At 32.4% G+C, this 13,795-nt stretch overlaps 1 protein-coding gene across 20 annotated transcripts in view; it reads left to right on the forward strand.

Moving 5' to 3' along the window:
* LOC105345994 (muscle calcium channel subunit alpha-1) overlaps window positions 1–13,795 on the forward strand; it is an 85,728-nt gene that overhangs the window by 30,320 nt on the left and 41,613 nt on the right. For 19 of the 20 annotated variants that reach the window (XM_066082169.1, XM_066082168.1, XM_066082172.1 and 16 more), the window contains 9 exons: window positions 1,592–1,744; window positions 1,894–2,081; window positions 2,734–2,837; window positions 3,270–3,442; window positions 6,319–6,397; window positions 9,392–9,552; window positions 10,135–10,360; window positions 11,307–11,520; window positions 11,717–11,837. In XM_066082169.1, the coding sequence (XP_065938241.1) occupies window positions 1,592–1,744; window positions 1,894–2,081; window positions 2,734–2,837; window positions 3,270–3,442; window positions 6,319–6,397; window positions 9,392–9,552; window positions 10,135–10,360; window positions 11,307–11,520; window positions 11,717–11,837 (1,419 nt within the window). The remainder of the gene's footprint in view (window positions 1–1,591; window positions 1,745–1,893; window positions 2,082–2,733; window positions 2,838–3,269; window positions 3,443–6,318; window positions 6,398–9,391; window positions 9,553–10,134; window positions 10,361–11,306; window positions 11,521–11,716; window positions 11,838–13,795) is intronic. The other variant, XM_066082160.1, reaches the window with a different exon arrangement.

Below are 13,795 nucleotides of genomic sequence, written 5' to 3' on the forward strand. Positions count from 1 at the left end.
TTAACAACTAGTGTTATCACAGATATTTACCATATAATAAAAGCCAGGCAAACCACAAGTGATGAGCCAGCAGTCGTACATGTGTAACAGTATGCCCTGCATGCCAGAGGAGTGAAGGCTTCACATCTACTACATGTCTGCCAGGATTGAAGACAGATGCTACAGCTTATCAATTGAAATATTACTCTCAACATCAGCAGACACAACCAAAGAAAGAATTAAAAAGACAGTGGATTCTTGGGCAGATTTAGGAGCTAGTCTATCACAACAAACAGTTTATAGTACTTAGAGTACCAGTGCATGTGTACCGGTATATGAAAAAAAATCATAACACAATCCTACAACAACTTTAGCCATAAGATACAAAATGATGTAATTAAAAAAAAAATGATATGATAATGGTAATTATTATTTAACAAATAATTTTCTAAGATGACTACTGAGTATGTATGCAAAATGCTACATGTAGTTTCAATACAGCCGTGCATATAAAAAACAAATTTTAAAAGGATGGTGATATTATATGTTCAGTTGGATATAAATCACTTGGTTACATGTAGGCAAAAAGAATTCATGTGGAATGTTATGACAAAACTTTTTTATTTGGATCTTTAAGATTATGATTTTGTTGTTGATAGAAAGATATAATGCACATGAGGCTCAATATTGCTGCAAATGAATAAATGTGCAATGAAAAAGAAAAGAAATTGGAAAACAAGAATATGTTTAAAGCCTGGAAATATATAAAATCTATTTTATAAAATTTATACCTTTTAGTAAAGATATGGTACTAGTCGTAGACATATTCTAAATAGAAATTAAAACAAAATGGCCAAACTCCAGAAATAATTACAAAATGGAGCCAATCTTGAAAATCAAACTGATCCCATTGCAAAATTTCAAACTGCAAAAAAAAAATTTCTGGAGTTGACAAGTTGAAATAATATGCCCCCTCCCCCAATTTTTTTTTTTAAATAGATAATTCTTTATTAAACGAAATGAAATGAAAATGTTGGAGAAGATTTCAATATTATGAATATTGAAAACTTTTAAGCGTCTGTAATTAGACACTGAAACAGTTTATCCAATTTCTCGCTATGAATTCAATCAAAATTATCAGAAGGATAATATTTTTTTATCAAACAATAAAGTCATATTTCAAAATTGATACAGTAATGGTTTGATATTTTAAATAAAGTTGTGGTGTAGCATTCCAACGTAATTAAGCCTTGAAAACTCTTTAGCGCTATGCATGCACAAAATCATAGTGCACTGATAAGATTACCTAGAAGTCACATTATATTTTTCGTAGTATCATTATTTGAAATTATTGAATTTGCATCTAAACATATGGTACCGGTACTTCTTTCTTTACTATTTTATCTAAAATATATATAACATAGATTAACATTTGTTTTTTTTTTTTGCATGCATTTTTGTATCTATGTTTCAGACTAAGAATTAAGTCAGAATAAAGCAACAAGCTTCTTACTTCTTTAAAAAAAAGTTATGAATTATTTTCTACACATTATGATGTTTGATTGCATTTTTTTAAACAGGATATATAAAGGCATATTTTGTCTTCTTTCAGGCCTACAAGTGGTGCTTAACGCTATCGTGCGTGCTATGGTGCCTTTACTCCATATAGCTTTGCTTGTGATCTTTGTCATATTTATATATGCCATCATTGGATTAGAACTCTTCTCAGGATCCATGCATGAAACCTGTTTTGATAAACAAACAAGTAAGATTGTTATTATATCAGCAGATAAGGAACGGGTGTTATCTGGCTAAATTTTGTAATTGAAAAGCTTAGTTATTGTCAAATATTAGGAATTGTTGTGTACAGTAGGGTTTATAATTGTAAATATGTATAATTTTATATCTCTTTAGATTCCGTCATGACTCTCTCAGATGTTCATCCTTGTGGGAAAGGATTCTCTTGTCCAGAAAACTCCACATGTCGAAGATATTGGGCTGGTCCTAATGATGGCATCACTAACTTTGACAACTTTGGTTTAGCAATGTTAACAGTATTCCAATGCATCACCTTAGAAGGATGGACAGATGTATTATATAATGTAAGAGATTTCTTGTACAATATTACCTGTCTACAGTCCCTGAAACGTTCTATTTTTCCACTTGAACGGTGAGTGCATTCTGAGCGTACGGTGAGTGCACTCTGAGCAAACCGTGAGCGCACGCTGAATGGAATTTAATGAAGGCTAATGAACAGTGAACAATGAGAAAATGCAGAGCGCAAACGGAGCGCAAAGTAAACGGGGAAGGCATGGTGAATGATATGTGAACACTTTTTAAACAGAAGATGAATGATTTGTTCGGAGTGCTTTGGGAGTTTTCCTTAAATTGTATTTCGTCGGTAATCACGAAAAAATAGCAAAAAAATTTTGGAATTTCTAATGAAAATGAATGGTGAACGCTTTGTGAATGGTGAGCGCAAATGGAGCGAAGCGGAGAGGGCAAGTGAGCGCACGGTGAACACACAGAAATATGGGAAAGTAGAATGTTTCAGGGACTGTATATAGCTTGTACATAAAGCCAAAAAACCCCTTAAAATATAGACTATGTACAACACAGGCCATCAACATTTTGACAAAACTTTAGACAACATATTTTAGTGTTTGAATCCACAAATTATATTGATGTATAAGTTAATATTTTTGTAGAAATAGTTATGATTTTATCTTGATTTAGATTCTCTTTCTATTTTAGATTAATGACTCACTAGGAAACAGTTGGCCATGGACATACTTCATTAGTTTAATCATTATTGGATCATTTTTTGTACTCAACTTAGTTTTAGGTGTACTTAGTGGGTAAGTACCAGGTACATTAAATGGTTTTAACAGCCATTCTTCTATATGATTGAACAACACACACTTGTTTGGAACATGATTATATTAATGTTGACATGCAAAACCATGTAGCATACTGAGTATAATGATTGGTAAAGTTTTTAATCATGCAACTGCACTGTTCAATATGTCTGCTTTGCCTCTTTCCAACCTGGAACTTCATTTTTATAACCTTACATGTCAAGCTGTTGTTCAAAATGTTTAGTATAGTATGTACCATTCAGTATGCAATGCCTTTGATATTTTGAGGTATTGTATATACTATTCAGTACATATACCACTTTTGAAATTTTGCTTTTATCTTATTTAAGTTTTCTCTGATATAATACATATATATTATTTTTCCTTGCTCTTTGTCTTTTTGCATATGTGTATCTGAAATGTCTTTTCCAGAGAGTTTTCTAAAGAAAGAGAAAAGGCCAAAGCACGGGGAGATTTTCAAAAGCTTCGAGAGAAGAAGCAGCTTGAAGAGGACCTTCGTGGATATTTAGACTGGATTACACAGGCAGAAGACATAGACCCTGAAAATGAGGAAGAAAATGAAGAAGGTGCTACACCTCGCCACAGTGAGTATCAGAGGTGCCAGATGACTGATTAGTGTAAGGGATGAGAAAGGGAGGGTCTTAATGTGATAAAATTTTGGCAATTTCAGACCTAGTAGAGTTGGTGACGTTTATGAATATTAATGAACTGAAAAGTTGTAAGGATATTTTTGAAATGTACAGTTTTGCTGGGGGAAATAGATTGATTTACAAATGGTAAGATTCATTAACAAGGAAAAAGTCACATTTAGGAACTTGTGAGAACAAAGGTTTTTTAATTTAAGTAAAATCAGGATGAGATTGTCTGTAGGAAACGGAGAAGACATGAAATAAAACGAACAACTAGGACACATTAAAGGATCCTGTTTAACATCATATTGAAAGCTAGGAGGGGATTGTGTCCCATTTAGTGATATGTACAGAAAAGTTCATAGCAACCAAATCATTAGGAAATGGTTAAAGATTAGGTCCATAATCAAGAGGAAAGCTGGATTAATTGAATACCGGTAACTTCCAAAAAGTCTTATGTAAAATACACACTTTTCAGCCAAAAGAACGTGGTGGAATAAGCCAAGGAATAAACCCACTTAAGTTCATTTGAAAAACCCAACATTTTTTTTCTAACAAATATCTTGTTACATGTATTAAGCATGTGAAATCATTTGCAATCAACATTGCCAAAACTTTTAATAATTGACTTCAAATTTTTAAGACATCAAAATATGTTTATGCTAATTGAGCAACAAAATGCTAATGAAATCGGATGTTCAGACTATAGTTTTTATAGAGTGGGTCATCATACCATTCTTGAAAGTAAAGATTGTGGAGATATTTTGTATTATGACTTCATTAAGCTGATTTTATCATGCCTAGTGATGCTCAGGTGAGCGATGTGGCCCATGAGCCTCTAGTTTTCAAAGAGCTTTACAAGTATATATGGATTTTTGGTCATTTGAATTTACTGCATATTACATGGATTGCCTGACTTTTTTCAAAATAAATGTACCTTTGGGGAAAATTTAGTAATGATCAATATGATATAAGATATCTAGAGGAAGTACATGTACCAGTACAGCAGTCCATTGGGGTTTAATCTCAATAAAATATTATACCAACATGGATATCAAAGAGTGACAATAATTTTACTAGTCTTTCTAGGTATCATGGTTTTTTTTTATTAAACGATTAAATTATTATTGATATGAGCAGATCTCAAGTAATATTTTATGTTAAAATAAATTTGCGAAAACCTTTTTTAAATACCAGGTACTCCTTATAGTAAATAATATATTATTCAGCTTATTGCAACAGGAGGTAGTTTTTTTTATATAAGATGTGACTGAAAATTGACAATCAAGCTGAATCGCCTGTAGTACTGTATCCATGGTCTGTGGCACCTCTGAAGTTATTTGATGTGGCGGATGTATGTATAGAGTTGACATGGTGTGTGTTTACCCACTCTCCAGGATCTTATACCTATACAGTTACACCCCACACTCTCTTACTTTTCCTCATCACAATTTCTTATATATATAAAACACATTTTGTGTACTAAACTTCTTTCTTCTTTGCACACACAAACAAAATGTACATCACAAAATGTTTTGAGCTGCATTGGAATGAGTAATTTTCACTGTTTTTCACCATCAGTTAATTTTTATATAAGTTTTCAGATCCTCACCAGTGTTTGATAACTCGTAATTATCTTGGAATTATTTGTCCCTACCATAGATTTTACTTTTAAATGTTAGAAAACATGTAAAACCTGGTAAACATCAGTGACTGGCTCAATGGTATTATCACTAGGAACAACATTGCTGGATATGTGAAGAAAGTAGGTTCAACCGTCTGACTTGCATTGTGAAACTTCTACACAAATCGACACTGTAACATTGGTGGACAAACATGCTTAAACATTGTAAAAAGCCTAGATACTGTTGTTGAATTTCATTTGATTTCAATATATATATATATATATATATATATATATATATATATATATATATATATAGGTACACACACACACACACACAGAAAGTGTCTTCAAGATGATAACAGTACATTGAGATTGAGATTACAGAACCTTATTGTTCAACCTGGCTTTGTCAAAATGAGTGCAAACTTTTTATTCTGTAATTCATTTATAATGAATGTTCAAAGAGTGGACCCTCTGTCTACATTGAAGCACTATGAAACTATGCATGAAATGGCATTTCATCTTTATCAAATTTATTAGTAATTATTACGTGTTGTATACATTTTAATGCACTAGTTATTTTTTAACCAATGAAATTCTTCCTGATACAGTTTTGTTAAGTCTCCTTATTCACTCAAATTAGTAAACTTATCAATAAATTTAACTTCCATAAAACTTATAAATAAGGTAATATAAAAAAAAATGTATTGGAGAAAGGGAACAAACTCTGAAATTCCCTTGGGGGGGGGGGGGGGTGAAGTTTGGGAAAACTTTAAAAATTATTGTCAGTAATCTTTCAAAGCATCAAATCCAAAAATGAATCACAGAATCTAATTTGTTAGTGTATTTTAACTTCAATTTTTTCATTTAGGATATTGTCAACTAATTAAGTCCCACATTCTTTTTCATGTGTTTCACAAAATGTTGCCTATCTGATTTTTGCTAGAGCCAGAGTGTTTTGGAAAAAAATTACTTTAGTTCCAGATATTGGACAGACATGATGTTTTTAAGCTAATTTTGTAAGAAAATTGTTATTTTGCCAATTGTTTACATTAAACTTTAAAATGAGATTAAATGTATAAGAATTTACTATGCATGCAATTACTAGTAGAATTAACCTATACATTGAGATGTGTTTACCTCGATCAATACTAATAATGCATGTATATTGATAGGTTATTTTTTAACTTTACTTTTATCCCAGAAAACCAAGAAATACCATCAGTGAAAACAGAAGATGTGGAAAGTGGAGAGATACAACAAACATGGTGGCATAGAAAAAGGTAAATATAGAGTAGACTTACCATTTATGAATAATTGCATTGTTGTCTGTCAATTGATTTTAAATAATGATCATGCATTATATTGTCAGTTACCTGAAGCAGGGATGGAGTGATTTCTTTCAAAAGTAATCAATTAAATTACAATTAATTTGGATTTTAAAAGGAATCAATAACAAGCTGATTACATACAATTTTAGAAGTAATCGGTTACTTTAGATTATTTTTCCTTTTTGTAATCATGATTACATGTTATTACTTTAGATTACATAACTAGTATTTTAAGGGGGTGTTCTCGTTTTTTGTTAATTTAATGTTTAGGAAAGAAACGATGTATTTTTGAGAAGAGTATTACTTCTGATATCAAGTTATAATTTTTAGAAGTTTTTTTCATTTCAATGTATTGTTAACATTTGAGGAAATTTTTGTCTGTGTGTGTCCATAGCCATTTGAAATGGGTTTTTTCTAATCGTCTTTGTTCTAAAAAGAAAGATGTTGATTTATCTATCAAATAAGACACGATTTTTAAAAATCATATAATTAAAAAGAAAACTGTTTACCGGCCGGTGTTGAACTTAAACTGAAAGGTATATGTTTTTAATAATTAACGCAATGGTTGACTAGGCATGCTTTGATATACCGGTATCATATATTATAAAACATGCTGTATTATCCTAGCTGCTAAAACACACTTTACATTAATGATATTCATTCCTTACTGAAACTTTATCTGAAGTTGATCGAAGCTTATTCACCGAAAAAACTCTGATGAATTTTTATTTCAAGTCTTTTAATTTTACTATTGTAATCATAAAAGTAAAATTAATCATGATTACAAGCTTTTTTTTAAAGAGTAAGTGATTAAATTACGATTACTTGTAATCAGAAAACTGGATGATTACTGGCTACTGTAAATTCCTTATTTTACGTGAGTACTTATTTCCTCGATTCTGCTGTTTTGTTTCAAAATGGGAGAATATAGAATCGCAATAACCAATTAATTGTTATGATTTCGTATAGTTCAAAACTGTCTGAAAAATAAAAGCGAGACTTTAAAATTGGCAAGGGTTTCTTCTCGTGATTTTACATGGAAATTAATTCCTTATGTTTAATGAGATATCTACAGTAGTCATGATTATTCAGCAACCTGTAATCAATTACTGCTGATTACAATTACGCCATCCCTGACCGGAAGAACAGAATTCAAACTCGCTATATGAATGAACAGTGAATAATGTGAAATTTTGTTATATTTTATCTGTACATCTATTTTAATCTATACAATAGCTGTATTTCGATTGATGCAATTTTAGCAGAAATTACTTCTCATTAGTCACCATGTTGTGAGATTTCTTCATTCAACCAATTTCAACTTGCCATACTGGGCATTTTAAAGTAGATATAACATTATTTTTTGTTTAAGAAATGAAGCACAAGTTTTTGAGCCAAGGTTTTTATATTTCAAACATCATATCTCAACCTCGGAGGTTATTCTCCAACATTCACGATGATAAGAACTTTATTTCTATTCTGCAAACAACTCAGATTTTTCATTTATTGTTTCCCGTATAAAGAGACGAACTAGGTCATTTAGATAAAATCTATTAAATGAAGAAATACAGCATGTTAAAAAGTTCACCGAGATATGAACTTGGTTGTTTTCGTGATTAAATCCTGTGAAGAAGATATTATGATTTGTGAAATATAAATTCATATTGCTAATAATAACAAAGTTTAAGAAAGGAAAAAATGTTCAAAATTAATAACAAAAACATGTTTTATTTTTACAATAATGCAACTGTCAAACGATAAGCATGTGTTAACCATTGTGATGTCATTGTACAAAGTAAGCGGAATTGCACGTTATGCACCCTTCTTTAGGTTCATATAGTGAAGCATATTTGCAAATATATATATTGAAGATTATACATTTGTAAGGAAACATATTTGCAAATATAAATATTGAAGAATATACATTTGTAAAAGCCTCTTTTAATTTGCAAATTTAAGGTTAAGATTTCTACCTGATTTAAAGTAGTATTTATCAGAGGAAAAATTTTTACAGTCAATTATAATGACAAGATGCAGAAGTGTAGAATTATTTGTTTTCAACCAAGTTTTCCGAAGGAAAATCCAGTTATTGGAATGGGGAAAATGGCGCAGAATATTGTACGCAGAATATTGTATATAGGGTACCCCTAATGTATGGATAACTCCTCCTACAGTTTTCAAGATAGGAAGTTGTTGTTTTGCAGATCAGTTGTACATATATCAGAACTGTGCATATTACTTGGATTGTGATGTTTGGTTATTTTTGAAGAAACTACCAGTTGTTGAACTTAAGTCATTTTCTCGCAGAATATTTGCATATAGGGTACCCCTATTGTACGGATAACTCCTCCTACAGTTTTCAAGATTGACAAATAGATTATGAATACTGTTCAAACAAAAGAAAACTCAGTTTGCTGTCACATTGAAAGCTTTTTTTTTTGTTGATAGCTGTCCTGTAAAATGTCATACCGTGCAAGAGATTTTTTTCACACTGTTCTTGACATTAGTACAAAATATGGCAATATACTTCTCGTTTCGATGCCATAAGGACGCATTCTTTGATTAGTCAGATTAACACCCATTCACATGTGTATCAGCCAAATTAATTCACCATCTACAATGGTAAAATGCATCAGTTAATGTCATTGTTACTCTTTATCTTGATATCTGATCGAATGGTCAGATAAAAAAAACAGCTTGTGATTTTAAATTATTGGTCAGAAATAGTGGTTTGCTATTGTTTGATGAAGGAAGGGGTGAATTTTTATAGAATTTGGATTTTACCCAATTCTTATCAGTGTGATGTGATTTCTTTTACAGAATACATCTACTTAAATATGGATAGTTGTAATGTATGTGGTCAGTCAATGCTATGTTAACTCCACTTGAATGACATTTTACGTTGCTTTTGGAACTTTTTACTGTAATATGTTTCATCTCTTTTAGTCGAAGATTACGGAAATGGAACAGGAGATGTAGAAGGATGTGTAGAAAACTTGTGAAGTCTCAAGCCTTTTATTGGACTGTCATTGTGATGGTGTTCCTGAATACTTTAGTTTTAACTTCAGAGCATCATAAACAGCCCCAGTGGCTGGATAGCTTCCAAGGTAGGCAGATTTCATCTAAAACAATGAATAGTTAATATGTATTGTAGAGCCTAATTGAGGCATTTAATTTTTCATTTTGAAATTTGCCAGAAATTGTGGAATAGACAGACATATATATTTATATGTGAAAATCATCAAAAATGAATCTATTCACAGAGTGTAATGATAAATTCAAAATGAAAGCATCAACCATGAAAACTGGATTAAAATATGTGGGAAAAGAATCTCATATGGTTTCTGATGGTATATTTTTCAACTCCTTGTCTGTTTTCTATTCCCTCGCCATGGCCAGTGGGAAAATAATCACAATTTGTTAGATAAAAATCATTTTACATCACAAATCATTAGAGTTCCTCTATGTTTATGGAGTCCTTCTAGTTACAGTGTGTAAGTAAAGTAAGAAAAGCAAGAATCACAAAATCTTGACAAATGTGCAATCTACTTAAATTTTTAAACAAGTTTAAGTACAAAGTTATCAAATCTTAGCTCATCAGTAGAAAAGGCCTTCAAAATTAACTTTGTTAGTTTATTGTTGCATAGTTTTAGAATCATTCTCTTTAACAAACACTTTTATTTTTTCAGCAATTGCCAATTTATTTTTTGTCATCCTTTTCACTCTGGAGATGTTGCTGAAGATGTACAGTTTAGGACTACAGGGATACTTTGTATCATTGTTTAACCGTTTTGACAGTCTTGTGGTCCTCTTCAGTATCATTGAAGTCATCCTCATATATGCCAAAGTCCTTCCACCCTTGGGAGTTAGTGTTTTGAGATGTGCTCGATTGCTTCGAGTTTTTAAAGCTACACGGTAAAATTTTCTTGAATCTAGGAATTTCCGAGAAATTAATGAAAATTTCATCAAACCAAACAGATGATACAGTACCAATCATACCTAACCTAACAGAAAGTAGACCCCCAACTAAACCCCAGCTCTGCTTTCACGGGTTCACTAATGGTTTGCTCCGGGTTTTATAGTTCAAATGAAGATACTGTTTGCATAGATTTATCATTGTTTTATTTGATAATGACTTTATACGACATAAACACGTTTCCTGTGATTGTTTTTTTTTTTCAACAAAAAACGGAGAATTAGGTGATAAAATGTATTTCTGCTTTAGATGAGTTTTGCAAATGTAATTACTTATAAGGGCTTGAAATACATTATAAACACATGTACATCGGCGACTTCACAAAATTTATAATTGACAATTTCAATCTTTCGCTGCAGTCATGCATGTATGGGGGAATTTGAGTTATTTGATGTACATCTTCCATTTCTTCATTATAGTAAATGCATGTGCTTACATAACGATCGTTATAGGAAAATGCTTAAATATCTCTACATAGGTATTTGGAATGTACAAGGGGATGGGGCTTACAGACGTTAAGATAAAACAGAGCTCTGCTTCACACTTCAGTGTGTAAAGCAGACCCCAAAAGCAAACCCAAGTAGAGCCATAATAAACACTGAGTATACCCATAGTAAACCCCGAGCAGATGCAAATTTTCAAAAAGCAGACCCTGAGACTAAACCTGGGGCTTAGGTGGGGTCTGCTGTGGTGTTAGGTTGGGTCTGGTTGGTACTGTATATATATATGACTGATATGGCACTTTCCTGCTTCACATGGATCATGGCTGACTTTTATCAGGATACCTGTGAGCTGGACTGTGTTTTAGAATATTCCTTTTTCTGATATAATACATTACAAAATCAACAACCTCAGTTTGTGACATTGATTCCTTGTTGTTTGTAGATACTGGTCATCTCTTCGTAATCTGGTGGCCTCTTTGTTGAACAGTATGCGCTCTATTGCCAGTTTGTTGCTTCTCCTGTTTCTCTTCATTGTTATCTGTGCCTTACTTGGGATGCAGTTGTTTGGAGGCAAATTCAATGTCATCAGTAACACTGAAGATAAGCCTCGCAGCAACTTTGACACATTCTGGCAGTCTCTTCTCACTGTGTTCCAGGTACACATATTTATTTTAGATATCAGTTAAGTTAAAAGTAGTGAAAAATAGTACATTTAGTCAGATTCTATAGAAACTTTAACCATTGATTATTCTTATAAGTGATTATGTTTGTGGAGTGTATTATATATAAGGACTCTTCAATACTTGATGTATTGTAATGTATAGCCTCATATTTGATTTCTTTGATTTTCAGATTTTGACTGGTGAGGATTGGAATATGGTGATGTACGATGGTATCAATTCGTATGGAGGTGTTAATTCTATAGGTCTAATCACCTGTCTGTACTTTGTGATTCTTTTCATCTGCGGTAATTGTATCCTTATGCAGAAAGTTATTTTTATTTATATAACCAGCTGAGAATTGAAAAAATTTAATAATGATGTAGGATGGTCTTTTTGTTAAAATGATTGTAGCTCACCTGAACCAAAGGTTGGTAAAATCGTGACCCCCGGACTAATACTAAGGCCACAAGATGGGTCAAAGTTTAATATAGAAATATATAGGTAACATGTAAGAAAATCTTCTTCTCGAGAACTACAATGCTTCAATTTGTCGGATAACTACAACTTGTCAGATAACCACATAAGCATCCTCAAATTGTGTAGATTCGAAATTATAAAAGCTGTGACCCTCGTTCTAATACGGGGGCCCCAAGAGGTGTCGAAAGTTTAACATAGAAATATAGAGGGAAAATGTTTAAAAATCTTTTTCTAGAGAACTACAATGCTTCAACTATTAAAGCTTTGGCACTGGGGACCCAAGAGGGGTTCAAAGTATAACATAGAAATATATAGAAAATGTTTTTAAAAAGTTTTTCTCGAGAACTATAATGCTATAGTTTTGTGAGATTACTATGCAAGGATCCATAAAAGTGTAAATTCTAAATTGTTAAAGCCAATCATAAACCTCGGACCAGTAGTGGGGCCCCAGAAAGGGGTTCAAAGTTTAAAATAGAAATAGCATATGCTACTAAATAGAATGTTTCAAGGAACTGCTGTTCAGGTGAGCGAAGTGGCCCATGGGCCTCTTGTCATCTTTTTCTTCAGAACCACTGGGTCGATTTCAACCAAACTTGGCGCAAAGCATCATCAGGTGAAGGGATTCCAAGTTTGTTCAAATGAAGGGTCACACCCTTTTAAAGGGGGAGATAATTTAGAATTATTGAAAATTTGTCTGTATTTTTAAAATCTTCTCAGAAACAAATTGGGCAGAAAAGCTGAAACTTGTGTGGAAGCATCCTCAGGTATTGTAGAATCACAGTTCCAAGGCGGAAGGGTGGGGCCACAATGGGATGAAATTTTACCTAGAAATATATGAAGATAATCTTCAAAAATCTTCTTCTCAATAACATTTAGGCCAGAAAAACATGTATGGAAGCATCCTCAGGTAGAGTAGATTAATTTCCGCCGCAACGCGGAGTTGGGACATAGAAATGCCGGGCCTCCATCCGTGTGTCCGTGCGTCCGTGTTTCCGTCCGTCACACTTTTTTGTAAGCGCTCTCATGCCTACAAATTTTGACGGATTTTCATTAAATTTATACCAAATGTTTATACGACTAATACTTTGGTCAAGATCGAAAATCAGCATTGGTCGATACTTTTTGTTGGAGTTATGGGACTTTGACCACAATAATGACTCCAGGAATTCTATTCTTGTATAAGTTTATTTTCTCGCAAATATCGCATGTCCTTAAGTGCAGTCATCCATTATCAGAAGTAGAGAATGGTTTAATTGAACTGAAATTGAAATGTTGAGTTTCGTTTTTCTGTCTTTGTTCTAAGTACAGTAGATGTAAGTACAGTGGTATGATCAAACATGTTTCTCTGGAGAAAATGTTGGCCACAAAAGGAGATTTTTATATAGGAAAATATTCTCACAATTGCTAAAACAACAAAAGGGGCTTGTTAATTACCGTACCATAAGAGTTATTGGATAAAAATCAGCAGATTAAACTTTTTGTGCAAGATCTACTGTTCTTTGTTGTCAAGATATTTTGGTACTGTATATAATGCTGATTTGATCAGAGTTATCGCTATTGTTGCTCAGGTGAGCAATGTGGCCCCTAGGCCTATTGTTTTTTAAAAGGGGATGTTGGTTTATTATTGTATTTTTTAAATAAGTGTTTAGACAAAAAAAAGGACTTTTTGGGTAAGTATTGACCATGACCATTGGTGTTCATTGTTCAGGTGAGTAATGTGGATAATAGACCTCGTGTTTTTTTTTTTAGATGTAAGAATGCTAAACTCTTAAGTATATTTTGTACCTGAATT

This window comes from Magallana gigas, chromosome 4 (genome assembly GCF_963853765.1).
Source record: "Magallana gigas chromosome 4, xbMagGiga1.1, whole genome shotgun sequence".
NCBI lineage: Eukaryota > Metazoa > Mollusca > Bivalvia > Ostreida > Ostreidae > Magallana > Magallana gigas.